The following is a 15,599-nucleotide window of genomic DNA, read 5'->3' as shown; positions in this document are numbered from 1 at the left end:
AATCAATATATTATACAAATTTATTACTATCTAATTTTAATAAAATTGTTATTTTTTATTAATTTATTAAATGAATTAGAATTATTTTTTTATCCTATAAGAATAAAATTATCCATCAAACAGTGTTTCGATTCCTTTACATTAAATCATGTTTAAATGATTTTTTATAATCAAATCTACATTCAAGATTTTAAATATATTAAAATAATTTATTAAACTCATTGTGTATTGGTTTTAAAATTAACCTTATTATTTAATTTAACATAATTATTTAGCTAAGTTCATTTTGCGAAAACACAAATTGTTAAAAGTCCTCATTATTATACATAAGTTGATGTTTCAATTTATCAAATAAATCATTTTTTCTTTTCATTTTGTTATGATTCAAAATTCATCCTTCAAATAGATAAAAGCTCGTCTCACGTAAAAATTTATATTTAAATCTCTTAGTTTTATTTGGTTGGATGAAATAGTCATTCCATTCATAATCTATTTTGGGTCATTACAAATGTAGCTCTATTAATTTGGTTTGTCATAAATTTTGTGATATGATATATTTAAATTAATTACAATAATATTAACTTCGATACATTAATTTAAATTATTAATGATTAATATAAATGATAATAATAATATTATTAATATGATATTATTAATAATTAATTATATAATAACAAATATATTTCTAAAAGTATTTTATATTAAAGGGATTAGAATATTTTTAAAATTTAAAAAAATATTTTGTAAAAAAATAAAATATTTTATATATTAAAAAAATTAAATTTCAAGTATTGTGCGAGTACAATAATGAAATTTCAAATTTTATGTTAGTACAAGATTATTTGCGTAATTTAACTAATGATTTCAACCATACAAGTTACTACATCAAGTCAAAATCATGTATGTAAAATCAACACCTATGTCATCAAGTTAATGGTCATGTCCACATCTTTAAAGATAAAAAATAAATGAAGTTACTGATTAAATTAAAATTATCAAATTAAAATAATATAAAAATAAAATTTATATAAATTATTAAATTTTAAATTTTCGCAAAATGCATTTGAGATAACTTGACCACAATAATATGACCAATTATGCACACGTACACACAAGCACCCAAGAAATTTGGTGCCCAGCTAAAAAAAAAAAAAAATCAGGTTAAAATACTAAAATTTTCTAGAATTACTTTATTTTTAAATAAATATTTATATTTTTATTGCACTTCATTTTTTATTTACATCAAGCATTTATTTCAAATAAAAATTAATTTATATTAAAAATTTATTTAAGTATAAATTATAGATTAAAAATTTATTTGAATATAAATTAAAAGTTACATATTTATTTAGATATAAATTAAAAATAAAATATTTATTTGTATAATAAAACTATAAAAATTTATTTAAATAAAATTATAAATTTCAAGAGCTTTTGTTATTTTAACCAAAAGGTTACAATAATTTTATTTATTACTGCATACGTGCAGCCTATCAGCTGCAAGCAGTTTCATTGAAATCCACCTGAAAGACTCCAGTTTGCTACAAATCTATTTTTTGCATAAAATTATAACCGTTGAAATTACATATGAATACATTGGAAAGACTGCTGCTACAATGGAACAAGTCAAGTCGAAAGGTTGGAGCTAGAGAGAAGAACTATATACAACAGCTCATATGGCAACAACATAAACATACAATCATCTTTCTGCCTTCTCCCAACATCAGTTTCTCAATGCTGATGTGCTGTATCATGGCAAACTAGATTTTAAGAAATGGAAAGAGCAATGGAAAACCTTTTTTTCTCCCTTTGGCAATGCTCTACAGGCCCATGCCACGGCAACCAGACATCAAGATGCAAAGCCAATATTTGCCCATCCAGGCAGATTATTTGGTGTAGCTAATGAAATTTATCGACGCTGCTGGCACATTTGGCAAATGGTGGCTGACTTGTCATTTGCAAAGGTGCAATATTCGCAGGACCAATGATCAGAATTGTCAATATTTCTGCTAGAGCCGCTGGATCTGGAGGTAGACCCTTTGCCCTTCCCACTTCTTCCTCTACTGCTACTACCTCCCACGCTCTTTGAGCTGCCCATCCTGCTGCAGGCCCCATGAGGGTCTACATCTGATAGACCATTTTCTAGAGCTCGAACTAAATTCTCAAAGTAATTTCGTGTCACACTGTTGTCATGAAGTTACTATAAGTAATTAATCAGATAAAAGAGGCCATGCCAAGTCTTTGAAAAAGCAAAGGATAGGAGAAAACACTAATCTAAAAGGTTAAATTAAAAGAAAATCATCTCCTTCCAACACAATAAGATCCTTTCCCCACAAACCAAGGTTTTGAGTTTTAACTGACAATCTCATTAATAAAACTTCATGTTAAGATTATCAAATTCTAACTCATATTGTGTTTCACAAAGAATTTAGATCATACATATATTTTAAATAAAACATACCTCGTCAATCCAGTAAGTTTTGTCCGAAACTCATTAAAATCTTTTGATGGACCTTCTGCATTGAGGTAAACCTGCAGCTCCTTCTCTGCACATTGATGAAGTCGTTCTAACCCAGACTCAGCCTCACCTGCAAGACATAAATGGCACGACTACTGCAAAGTGAACAGGAGTATAAAAGCCATATCTTATAGATGGAGAGACATTACCTTGCAAGTATTCAAAGAACTGTCTTTTAGCATGTTCATGTTCTGGTAAATAATATCCATAGGCATATGTCCATTTTAGAACTCTCCTACATTCTACTATCTACACAAGTATAGCAGCCGTGATGAGCTAAAGCAGTACATAGCTAGTGACCAAAACAAATTTTGGAATTTACCTGTAACCATGCCTCAGTGATGAATTTTAGCTGTGACTCAGTTTGACACTGTATGTCACTCAGCTTCTCAAGCTACATTGATACATAATCATCAGCACTCTCCATAAACTAATAAACAAATGATAGTCTCAAGCAAAGATAAAACACTATCTAGTGGGAGAGAACAAAATTATTCATCTTACTTCCTCTCTCTCTCTCTCTCTCTCTCTCTCTCTCTCTCTCTCTCTTCACCTCTCCCTTCTCTTCCCTCTCTTCATTTATTATCACAATTATTATTTGGTATTTTTAATATTTGTGAAGGAGGAAATTTGTGATTTTAACGAATTTCTCAGCTTAAACCATGACATGATTCAACAACAGAAACCTTATTACCCAAAGACAAAAATACTGCAAGATAGTAACCTCATGTTTACAAGGAAAGCCTTTAAATATCCCAATAAAATTTTCATCAGGTATGCTGGTCTTGAGATTTTGGTACTAGATGAGTGCTACTGCAACACTTTGCATATCCAAGAGATTTAGATAAATTAAACCAAACATTACTTGTTTAAGCAGATAAATTACAGTCGAGACAATCATAGAGTAGGATTCCTCATTCACCATCATTAGTTATTTTTGTTTTTAATCTGTATATCTTTTCTGTTATGATACCAGTCCCTAGGCAATAGAAGTGCATAGCTGCTATATCATGAGAATTTTGGAAGAAACATATTAAATCAGATGAAAAGCATAAGTATATATCATGAACTAGCAGTAATCAATTATAAACTTATCCAAAGTTTTTCATAGACTTCAAACACTATTTCATGACATCCACAATAAATGGTAGTAAAATAATTGACTAGAGCAGCATCATTAAATAGGAAGTCAATAATTTTAAGAAGTTCGGCTTACATGCACAGATTGCATTTGCTGTAGATCTGCCATTGCCTTTTGCCTAGACTGCACGAAGTGAAGAAAAGTTTTAAGAAATGGCAAATGTTTTTGGCTATTCATCCAGAAAGTATTCTCAGAAAATACATTTAAGCAGTAAAAAGAAATGAGTCAATAATGTATTGCATGAATTCAAGCCCGTATATAGTTGTTTCTGCCAACTAAAGAGCTAATTAATCAAGCAAACAATAGGTATTTAAACAAAAATGTAGCAGAAGATGCTTCAGCAAAATATGGTGAACTAAGCAAATCAGTTCAAACAAAGCAAAGATGCCTGCATGTGCACAATGAATGATGCACATGTTTTCTCAAGAAACGACATTTTGCAGAAGCAGAATTATCATACACGATAAGATGACACTGAAACCAAAAGTCCTCTCTCCCTTAGTTTGCAGTAATCTGTAAAATCACTAAACAATACACAACATTACTAACAAGTGGTCACACTTAAATGAAAGTAAATTATCACTTTCAAGCTGTTTGTAAGATTTTCTTCTACCTCTAGATCACATATTTTATCCCTGTAAGAACTGTTGTAAGATTTTCTTCTACCTCTATATCACATTTTATCCGTACAAGAACTATTTCTATATAAAGAAGACCATCTAAATTCCTTGCAGAAAGTATCCTCGCTTCCATGAAGGGAAGCTACTAACATCTCTTTACTCTCCTTCTAGTTTTATCAATATAACTCTCAACCCAAAGCACCCTCCTTGAGCACAACTTCAACTGAGTCCTAGCACATCCCACTACTCTCTTAGGATAGTATAGCAAAAACAACAGCCTCTACTGTAGATTTCGATATGAGGCTTTATGATGGAATATTCCTAGCTTGTAAACACCTAATACTAGCCAGGTAGACCTAGAAATTTTGGACACAATGCACTAACACAAAACAGTTAAGCTGGTTTGGATTTTGTATAATCATATCAATTCCTTTATGACCAAAAAAAAAAAAAATTCAAGTCATGTGAGTAGATACGCCTAACACGCATATCACATGTTTATACACATTCAGTTAATTGTATTAATACTTTAACTCACATGATTCAACATATCTAACCCGTTTTAAACTCATTTATTGAATTATTAATATTGAAAAAAATATAAAATAACTTATTTGTGTTTAAATGGGTTAATTGTGTCTAAATTGATTAATCTTGTCATGTCTAAGCAGATTAACCTTTTAAACCATGTCATGCTGTGTAATTTGTGAAATAAAGTTTCATGATAATTAATCACATCTATCCATTTATGAGATACCTTTATATGACATTATGACTACTTGCTAACACGAACTGCCAGCCCTATAACCAGGGCTAGCAAAGATTAGCCTTCCTTAACTAGGCTAAAAAAGAAAAAAAAGAAAGTTGTTAAAACAGCATGCAACCAAACAACAAGCCTTGGGGCCTTCTTAGGTACCTCAGGCTATTGACAAGAATAAAAGCATTGCCACAATGGAATCAAGAAAGGTGGTTATGGTATCTATAATCCAGTTCATTGCACGGTTAGTATCAACATCAATATTGTTGATGTTTTCTGCATGAGAATGTCTCACTGGACTCTCTAAAGTTTTGACCTCTCCAAAATGCAATTTTAAATTGAAAAGAAGTACATTTTATGACTGTTTCTCTCCACCCTGCGGCTCCAAAAACTAATAGATAAATAAGTTGCATATCTTGAAAATATTGACTGGCCAGGCTTTCATCCAACCTTCATAACACACCTCCAAATCCTACCTATGTCCATCTAAAATCCATAATCTATATCAATAATGTTCAGCTCACCGGCCTAACTTTCATTTAGGTCCCGTTTAAAATTCCAGTGAGCAATCAGAACTTCAGGGTGGCCCTGCTATGCCAAATGGCACCATAGAAAGCAGGTTCAAGAAAACTACAGTTAAAAAGGAAAAAGAGCAGAATGTCAAGCAATTCTAATCATAGCACTTTCCAAATAAATCACTAATCAATAACAAACAAATCAACTCACAATAAGCAGGGAGGGAGGAAATAATCCTTATTTAATAATACAATTTAATGCCATGAACTTTATAGGGTACAATAGAAGATCAAAGAATCTTTATACCGCCAACTTGTTATTCAGGACATAAATAACAGTGACAAGCATCATGTCAGTTTCACTATAAATCTGGCAAACTAATACATACCGATTGGTTGGTTGCCCATCGTTCATAATAATAAGTATATCTCTCTAGAGAATTTTTAGCCATCTCTCTTCGTTTCTCAGCCTCATCATACTGTAAATAGATAGGATGGATCAGAAAGACAAAGTGGGCAGTTAAATGATGATGCAAAATGACTTAATGCTGATTGTCAGACTAACGAATTAGTTTCATACCACACCCTCTTGCTTTGCTGTCTCATAATGATTGCAAGCATAAAAACCACCAGTTCTCTCACCATGCTCTGACCATGCACCAAGGCAAAGCCTGCATACATCTCTGGTCAACTGACAGACATTTTATAAAAAGAAGAGAAACAAAACACTTCGCATACAGAAAAAGTTAAAAAAAATCAATTTGTTTTTAGTACAAAATCTTTTCAGTAAACCCTTCATTTTGGAAAAAATACTCACTTGTTCAGTAGACATAATAGCTAAAGAAACAATAGAAAACTTTAACTCATACAAATTAATGGGAGAATTATTTATATTGTTTTCCAATTAGAAGGGGGGAAAAAAACCCAAATAAGTTAGTGAGGTCAAAGTCTCATAAAATACAAGCAATGGAGTATAAGCTCACCAGCAAAATTCAAATTTACAGGGTGGTGTGCATGTAATATGCATACACCCCTGGTTCTTCTCAATTGGGCGCTTGCATTTTGGACAAGGCTTGGAATTACCCAATATCCTGAAGATGAAATGGGCATATTGATTGAGAAACAGACTATTATGAAAATATAGCATGGAATAATATATACTGCTGAACAACTATTTAGTAATTGGACATTCCTGATATTTAGTCAAATACAAGCCCAATGGTAGAAAGGGAAAAAAAAAAGGAAACTCCATTTTAAAAACAAAAATTTCAAACTAGCTATTTAGTTCATTCACTTTAAGTGTTTACACATTTGGAAGAAAGTTAAATGATACGTATTTAGGAATACAAAATTGGCACATTGGTAATAGATGTATAAAGAAGGGAACACTTATTTCACTACATCATGTAGTAGCAAAAGTAGTTCAATGCATAAAGCATAAATGAGAACCTATACTTTTCCACAACCCTCTAAGGGATCATCTGACCCCCCATAATGCCCTCCAACCCAGCCCCAATCATCCCTTTCTCTCTTTTTCTGATGTTCAGAACTACAATTTATGGTTGGAAGGACTGAATCTTGACAAGCTTTCCCCAGTGCCCCAGCGCCCCAGTGATCAACATAAGTGATATTCAGAAAAGGATGCATTCTACAAACAGTATGTACATTTCAAGACGCACTCATTCACACTGAAGCTTAGCACAGATGATAAGGGAGAGTAAGAAAATTGCCTTTTTAGGTGTGCCATTTTGCACCAATTTAACAACCTAAATTTTTGTACAAATTAAACAACCTCCTGTATTAGAATAAATCTAATTACTACAATAATGTTCCTTACCATTTCATAGTTTCAGACTCTGCGATGTTTTTCAGTATCCACTTTGCATTGCCACAATCAACAGGACGGTGAGCTTCCTCAGTGCACTGTAACGTTAAATGCACATTATGGATCACATTTTCATGTTTGCAATTTTAAAAGTAAAAAAGAATGAAGAAGAAAGCCATATGCATTAATTGTTAAAAGTACTACAACCAGAAAAGATGCCATAGGGTCTTACATTCCAGCAAAAGCTATATGAGCAGCGACAGGTAACATCATAATTTCCACAGCCTAAAATAAAGTCCACAGCAAAATCGCACCCAGGTGCAGGACACCATGTGGTCTGCAAATAACACAAACATAGAAAATGTGTTAAAATACCAAAGAGATGAAAATGAACTAATGAAAAAGGTATGCCTCTATTTTAGTGATTCTGGTGCTGAGTATATGCACTGCAGTAATAAATAAATAAATAAATATATATATATATATATATTGAAACAATAGATTAATGGGTCTAATCCATGACAAACTTGAGGAAAACCCATTTATGAGGCTACAGTCAAGACAAACATATTAACAAATTTTTCATGCGCCTTTAACAAAGACACATCAAATGAGCAACATATTCGTTATTACACAAAATTTCATCTTTTGATTCAAAAGCATGTGGCAAACTTCAATAACATTGGAAGAAAAGAATTTTAAAATCAATAAGCCAGAAATTGGCAAAAAAATATAAGCCAGAAGACAAATATGTTTTTATTTTGATAAATTAGCCAGAGCACAAATATGATACAAGTGTGGTTAATATCTTTTTCATGCAAAACTGCTAAAAGGTAGAACCAATTTTCAATTCATCCCTGTTTAGATACTAACCATAAGGCAACTGAAAAGCACAATCCGCAACCTTACAACTCCACTACCCATGCAGTGGCATCCCCATCCTTCAACCCAAATAAATACATTAAAAAGAATATAAAGAAATATATAAAAGGATGCAATTACACAGGAGAGAAAAATAAATGCACACATGAAATGTTATGTAAAATTGACCAATTACTCAAAATGTTTTTAAGTATTATTACCTTCCTATTGTCTTCAACATAAGATCTAATGAAATAACGCAAGTACTTCTCTCTATCTTCATCAGAAGCCAATGCATTTATCATATCTTGACCAACAGCAGCAGCACAGGGTGGATCAGGACAACTCAAGATCAAACATCCAGGACCATAATTGATGGCTGTGCTAATATAGCCTAAGCAAGAAAATAAATTATTACAACTGCATAAGAAAATTTCACAACAAAACATGGAAAGGTTGGTAAACGCAGAACTTCAAATAGTTGCATATAAACTCCAAGACAGGGAAAAATTATGATGATGAAAGTCATTTCTTTGCCAGGTTAACAAAATCCCGCTAGAGCAGCTAAGTATCAACAGTTCTACTATAGAGCTAAAAACACATGCAACCGAAGTACGATGTTGATAACCATGTAAAAAAGAATTTACATGTACAAGGCCAACACTGAGCTGCTAGGAGTCATGAAGGAATAGGGGACTGCTGGGTACGAGCCCTAGTTCGACTGAAGAGTATGAGTTACGAGAAAGTTATACCAGTTTTTGAGCACACAAGACTGCTGAAAGAAACTTGAGTAAACCAGGAATCTCCCAAGACAAACTCAACTCTAAAGCTAGATCAATTGTTTCTAGCTCAATCGCTTAGCCATTATGATCCTGTGCCATAATCCAAGGAATGGCTCACTCTCTACATTGCAATGGAATGCGTTTCGTGGACAATACCCACTACCCACTCACACACCTTTACAACAGACTTCCTTGCTTGGGTACAATACTGATTGCCCCCTCACTCCTTCGTACATGAAAGTGAAAAACCATATCATCAATACAAGAATGATGACAGATACTACACTTCAATACTAATATCCAAAACGATAGAAATAGAGGAAAAGCTAGATATCGTATTGATCTATTAGTGAGCTAGCCGTTCCTATTGTGTGCAATACCTATTGCCCACTCTCTCCACTGCTCTTCCTTGTTCAAGTGCCATATTCACATGGCACTCTCACTTCCTCTACTTTCCACTTCTGATAAGTGAAAAACCCAATCTCATGCTAACAACGATGATAACACAGACCGGTATTCAACACAGATATCCCAAACCTTTTCCTTAACTAGTTCTCAAAGACAAACTCAAATCGAAACGAGTACGAGTCTCTCTAACATCTTTCCTATCTCCCTCCTATGCCATCCTCCAATGGCCCACTCACTCCCTCTAATAAAACCTTCACTAGAAAAGGTGAAGTCCCTACTCTATTCCTTCCCTTAAAGGTAGACAGTCAGGAATAAGAGACTTCCTCAACTAATGATAATGACAGTTAAAAACCATATCATGATAACAAGAATGATAAAAGATACAAGACTTAACTAAAGATATCCAAACCTAACTATTTTGCATCAATAACTCTTTCTATTGTTCCCTTTCATCTTCAGATAGGTTAGCACTAATGAACATAGGCCTTGGTTCTTCACTTGTGCCATGATTTATTTCCACCAGCTCATCGACCATTGCTTCACCACTGTCTTCTAGTTGCAGGGGAGCAGACTGAATTTCTATTAGTTCATGAGATTTAGGATATTTTTCCGACGAGCTGCCTTCTTGAATTGCTACCATTTGAACGCTTGCTTGATAACACAAACCACAGTTCCGGATTTGAGTTCTCCATGATGATGCAAGACCCATTTTTGTTATAGGGTTAACATGTATTCAAATGGTTTTTTCTCAACCGTTCCTCTACACAGCACTTCACCCCTTCACCTTTGAAAGGGTCACAGCCCATTTCCATCATCAAGTGAATGATTTTATAATCATGCAACAAAACAGAGAGTGACGCCTCACAACCTTCATTCTTGTCGACAGTTGTGGGAACATCGAACTTTCGTAGAAAAGAATGTACCCAATAAGGAGTCGATGTCAGTCGGTAACGTGTGAGTAGTGATATTACGTCATTTAGAGTGGTCACAACTCCCTCCTCGAATATAACTTCTCGAGCTCTAAAGAGTTAACCTTCTTGCTCAACTAATGCCTTCTTGTCTAGTAGTAGGTAGGAGTCGTAACTCTAAGCTAATATGAGATCATGGGTCAATCGAATGACATGTATGAATTCCACAATATGGATTATTCATCATAATCAGAATAAAAAAGACAAAGAATTATTCTCAGACAATAAGCCCTTTACCCCTTGCCAGCCAGTCTTAAACGTGTGTACTCCATGCTTTCACATAAAAGCTTCCCAATCTAACACAGATAAAAAAAAAAAATCTCTGAAACTAAAAACCGAAACAGGAAGGATCTAGTGGAGAATAAACCTATATACAGTGCTAAGAAATAGTCCATACTTTCCGCACAATAACAACACATTGTTGATCTTTCTTATTTCACCTTTCTGTAAAGATCATTGGCCATGCATGAAATCTACATGATAGAAGAGCAACTAAAACCAGTAGCTTAATGATATCAGTGGATACCGAATTTCCAAAAAGGTTCTAGATGCATGCACCCCCCGCCCCCAAAATCAGTATGGCACAAATATAGATGGTTGCAATATTGATAATGGGCCTGCTTTATCTATCTTTCTTCAAATTAATTTTAGAAGCTCCTCGTGACAATTATCAAATAGCCATTATCATATTAAACTGCCTGAGGACAACCATCACATTCCTGGGAATGATTCAAACAGTACCAAGCAAAGGCAATGATCAGGAAAGGGAAAAAAAATCATTACGCGTACAAAAAAGCACCAAAGGAACCCTGTCCACTTGTTTGGAGCATGTTACCAACTCCCACTATCATATTAAGCACCAAGTAAATCGACAAGAAAAGCCCTCTATCATGCAACTGAGAACTTTCTAAGCATTTGAACACAGGTTCTGGACTGCACATGACACCATCTACCTCAGCAACTTCCCAGATCCAAAATCCGGAAATCTTGAGAGGCTCAAAACAATGGTATCGATAGATTCAACCAAAATGTTTAACTACTCCATCAGCCAAACACCTAAACTAGAATCTCTGACAGAAACCAAACCTTTAGATGGAGTAAGTTTTGCCCCCTGCCCCACACACTCAACAACAAAAAAAAAAAAAAAAAAAGAAAAGAGATAAAAGGAACAAAGAAATTAGCTTTGGAATGGATGGAACAGCTGGACAAATTTCATCAACACCTAGATCTTAGAGATGCTAACAACAGAATTAAGAATTACATCCAACTAGAAAACATTCCAGACCATACTTTTGCTAATTTAACTGTCCATAGCAAGCTAAAAAAACCACAGAACTGAGAATTACATCCAACTCGAAAACAACGATAAAAACATAAGGGGGCATTTGATATGGTGGAATGTGCTCACATTCCTGGGATTTTAATTGGCAGGACGCAGGTTCCCATGTTTGGTATGTTACATTCCTGGGAATGTAATTTCTCATGAGCATTTTATTCTCACAAAACATGGTAATGTGATTCCCTTAGCAAGGATGGGAAAGTTACTTTCCATGTTGTGAGAAAGTAAAACAACACTTTCCCAAAATTTTAATCAACACTTTCTCATGTATACCAAATGTTGTAATGTTATATTCCTAGCAATTTAATTCCCAACAATCACCTTCCGAGTAATCACATTCCATTGGAATCATGACAAGGGAATGCACCAAATGCAAACTAAAGGAAATTTTCCTCGATCAACAAATTAGCCAAACCAAGGAGAATCAAACACATAAGAAGTGAACTAAAACATCCAATACAAGAAGATAAAATAAAGCCTTCTTTTCTCCCAGAACCTTGAAGTAGCTTCATGTGGTCCTATAGATGGTTCAACTTTTTACTTCGCAAGAAATAAACCTCTCCTTTATCTACTGAGCAGGATATTGATGACCTCACTAGTACCATTTGGTAACTTAGCTCTGGCCTCAAGCATGCCGACAGGAAGAAGCAATCATGCCACCAGTTTGGAAAGCAGTGCTAATAAAACTTCAGATTATTCACAGCACAGGCATGTTGTTTTTTGCCACCAAAAAAAATTAAACGACAAAAGACCAAAGATTGACATTCTAAGGATAACAGACATTAAAACCAAACAAACATCAGACTTCTAAGTTCCAAAATATGAAAACATAAAGCATGGCTGTATCACAACAGACCTGCCCAGCAAGAGTTACAGAAAGGATGACCACATGCAGCAGTGTGCAGCCGATTATAAGGATAGGTTTCAAAACATATTCCACAAGTCATCTGCCAAAACAAGAGATGTGAAGAAAAATAAAAGGAATAAGCCGTCAGATTGCTTAGCAAACAAGCACTGGAACTCCTAGCTCATGAAAAAATGTCAAAACTCTCAATTGAGTATTGCACCACTTACTTCTCTACCATGTGGAAATGGGACCACAGGCTTCTCCAATAAGCCAACTGACCGGCGAACCATTTCTTCATCTGCAAACCATTCATCATATACTTTACTGACACTCCTGTAAGCCCAAAATAAACATAAATTATTTACAACATTAAGGCACACAAATGTATCATTGGCAAGATATTGAAAAATAGATGCATATTGACCAAACAGTGAAAGACAAAATGCTAATTTTCACTCTGCAATTACATAGCTGCAGTTAAAGTCCATCAAAAATAAACCTCAAGTAAGTAAAAACCTCTACAAAATTTAGAAGGAACAAAAGTAAAAAAAATCATTCAATAAACAGAATTTATAACAATTATGATCACTCACCAACTATAGAAACGTAGCAGGATGCCAGCTTCAGCTTTTGAGATAGAAAGCACAGTAGATATCCTCATGATATCATCCTCTTGACGGTGACGAATATCTACTTCGCTCAAAATGGTATAATTTTGCTAAGAAAAGAAGAGACACAGATTTAGAACAAACTGCCTAAAACAAATTTAATTATTAGCAAAACATGGGCTCAAAAAATGCAAACTTTTATGCACACAAGGATGAGAAATGTTATAAGCTTATATGAGTGCTTATAAACAGTTCTATATCAAAAGAACTGAATGCATCCAATGCAAGTGTAAAGAAGAAATTATGACCTCTGTAAAGCACAATAATTATAAAATCCATGAAGAAAAGGTGTTCCAGTTTCAATATGTGCAGTGAGTAGTAACCATGTAGCATTAGAAAAAGGTAAGGTTTTTCAGACATTCACTACGTACTGTTAAGTATATTCCCATTTGTGCTGACAATAGAGCCGCATAAATACCATTAAAGAAAAAGGTTAAAGAGTTAATCAGCCAGTTTAGCAAAAAAAGCAGGTAATGAGCAGTTGATAAGTTTGATTTCAACTTGTATACATAACTCTAAAAAATTGCTCCCAGCATGGTTGCGTTTTTCCATTAGGTATGCAATTCCACAAAGTTGTAAATGTTACCAACAGTGCAATGAATTTGAGGGGCGCGGGGAAAAGGTTCTTTTCAATTTTTGAGTAAAAGCAACTTGAAGAAGTACCGGAATTTTTCTTCTATCTGAAAAATTATCTAATACACATTAGCTAAAAGTACCAAAAAATTCATGCCATATAAGTTCCATCCAGAAGTAAAATGATTTTGGTGTAGAGCCTTTTCTTTACAGGCAACGTATTCTTTCTAGTTTTTAGCGTGCAATGACACCACTTACATTAAACCATATTCCCCCAATCAACCAAAAAGCTTCAAAATCTTGTGCAGATTGTAAAATTTGAAAAGCAAAGCAAAACTAAAATCAAACATATTAATGATAATCAAAGCTTTGCAAGCACTATCCCATAAAGATATTATTGAAATAAAGATCAAATGACAACAAAATCCTCAATATTAACACTAAAAAAGAAGGCACGGTAACGAAAGCTTTAAATTATAAAAAAGGAAAAGAAAAAGAAAAATCAAAGCAAATAAAGCAAAATCCAAATTAAAAAAGCCAACTACCTGGCTTCGAATAGAGACAAGATCATCGGAATCATCAGAATCGTTGTCGATGAACTCGTAATCAGCGATATCGGCATCAGAATCATCGTAAGCAGCCATGGCTCCAGCATCATCGTCGCCGCCGCTGTAGAAATCGTCTTCCCCCGACTCGTTGTTGGCGTCGTGCATATCGATATCATCCTCCGATTCCATTTGCCTGCTGCTTTTCTTTGTTTTTTTCTAATATGTATAGCAATAACAAATTAAATCAATAAATGTTTAAAGTTCAAATTTTGATAGAAAGCAAATTAAAGGAAACCCTAGAAAGAATAATCAGATGGTGAGAAATCAAAGGACGATGCAGTTGTAGAACAAGTGGCACAGATGTAAATAAAGGGAAAGAAGAAGGTGAAAACGGGGATTGGATGGGAAGATGGATTGCACTGAAGGAAACCGGAATGAAATGAAAGGGTGAAAAACAAAAGAGAGACGGACAAACGAGTTTAATGCGGCTTTCGGAAGAGTAATGAAATCTAATATATAAATATAAATACATATATATATATATATTATATATCAACATACATAAACAATTTTATCATTTACGTGAATAAATCTCTTAAATTATACATAAAATAATTTTTTTTTATAAATTAAATAATTTTAAATTTATTCAAATATCAAATTTATTCAAATTATAACTGAAAATCGAATTTAAAATATATATTATATAACAATACGTATAAACAAGTTTGTCATATAAGCACTTATGTGGACAAGTCTCTTAAATGGCACATAAAATAGTTTTTTAAAATAATAAAATATTTTTTCTTAATTACAAATTAGATAATTTTAAATTTATTCAAATATCAAAATTATTTAAATTATAATTGAAAATCAAATCAATTTAGAGATATATATTTTAAAATTAAAATTATAAATTATAAATTTTATTTTTTTAATAAATAATTTTAGTTGTTTACCAAATAATCTTATTTAAAAAATTATTGAATTATCAAAATCTTTCAAACATGTTTAAAGATTATAAAGATTAAGTTTATCTCAACCTTTCAATAATCTTTTTTATCTTAATTTAAAATTTTTGATTTAAAAAATTAGCTTTTTAAAAATTTTACATAAGACATTAAAAAATTAAGTAAATTTATGTAAGGTTTTGAAAATTCAAAAAATTTTCATCTTAAATCTTTAAATAATAAGATTATCAAAATGATTATATCCATTTGAATTCTAAT

At 33.1% G+C, this 15,599-nt stretch overlaps 1 protein-coding gene across 5 annotated transcripts; it reads right to left on the bottom strand.

The window, feature by feature from the left end:
- Positions 1 to 1,537: 1,537 nt before the first annotated feature.
- On the bottom strand, positions 1,538 to 14,882 carry LOC111278007 (putative E3 ubiquitin-protein ligase ARI8). 5 transcript variants are annotated; one of them, XM_089763586.1, is made up of 16 exons: positions 14,842 to 14,882; positions 14,368 to 14,586; positions 13,175 to 13,299; positions 12,809 to 12,914; positions 12,591 to 12,681; positions 8,459 to 8,631; positions 7,609 to 7,713; positions 7,389 to 7,474; positions 6,535 to 6,642; positions 6,132 to 6,222; positions 5,941 to 6,030; positions 3,735 to 3,782; positions 2,841 to 2,912; positions 2,668 to 2,767; positions 2,462 to 2,588; positions 1,538 to 2,183 (listed from the first exon to the last, which is right to left on the bottom strand). In XM_089763586.1, exons 2-16 carry the CDS (start codon positions 14,557 to 14,559, stop codon positions 1,910 to 1,912), a joined length of 1,788 nt encoding a protein of 595 aa, XP_089619712.1. In that variant the 5' UTR covers positions 14,560 to 14,586; positions 14,842 to 14,882; the 3' UTR covers positions 1,538 to 1,909. The 5 variants fall into 5 exon arrangements, with proteins under 5 accessions (XP_089619712.1, XP_022720182.2, XP_089619713.1 ...); XM_022864447.2 differs by lacking the exon at positions 14,842 to 14,882 and having other exon boundaries at positions 14,368 to 14,693; XM_089763589.1 differs by lacking the exon at positions 14,842 to 14,882 and having other exon boundaries at positions 2,061 to 2,200; positions 14,368 to 14,693.
- Between the last annotated feature and the right edge of the window lie 717 nt (positions 14,883 to 15,599).

The sequence above is a fragment of the Durio zibethinus genome, chromosome 7 (assembly GCF_047325235.1).
Source record: "Durio zibethinus cultivar Kanyao isolate XHJ-2024 chromosome 7, ASM4732523v1, whole genome shotgun sequence".
In the NCBI taxonomy this organism is placed as follows: domain Eukaryota; kingdom Viridiplantae; phylum Streptophyta; class Magnoliopsida; order Malvales; family Malvaceae; genus Durio; species Durio zibethinus.
The sequence above is the reverse complement of the archived record's forward strand: the minus strand, read 5'-3'. Positions and strand labels throughout refer to the sequence as shown.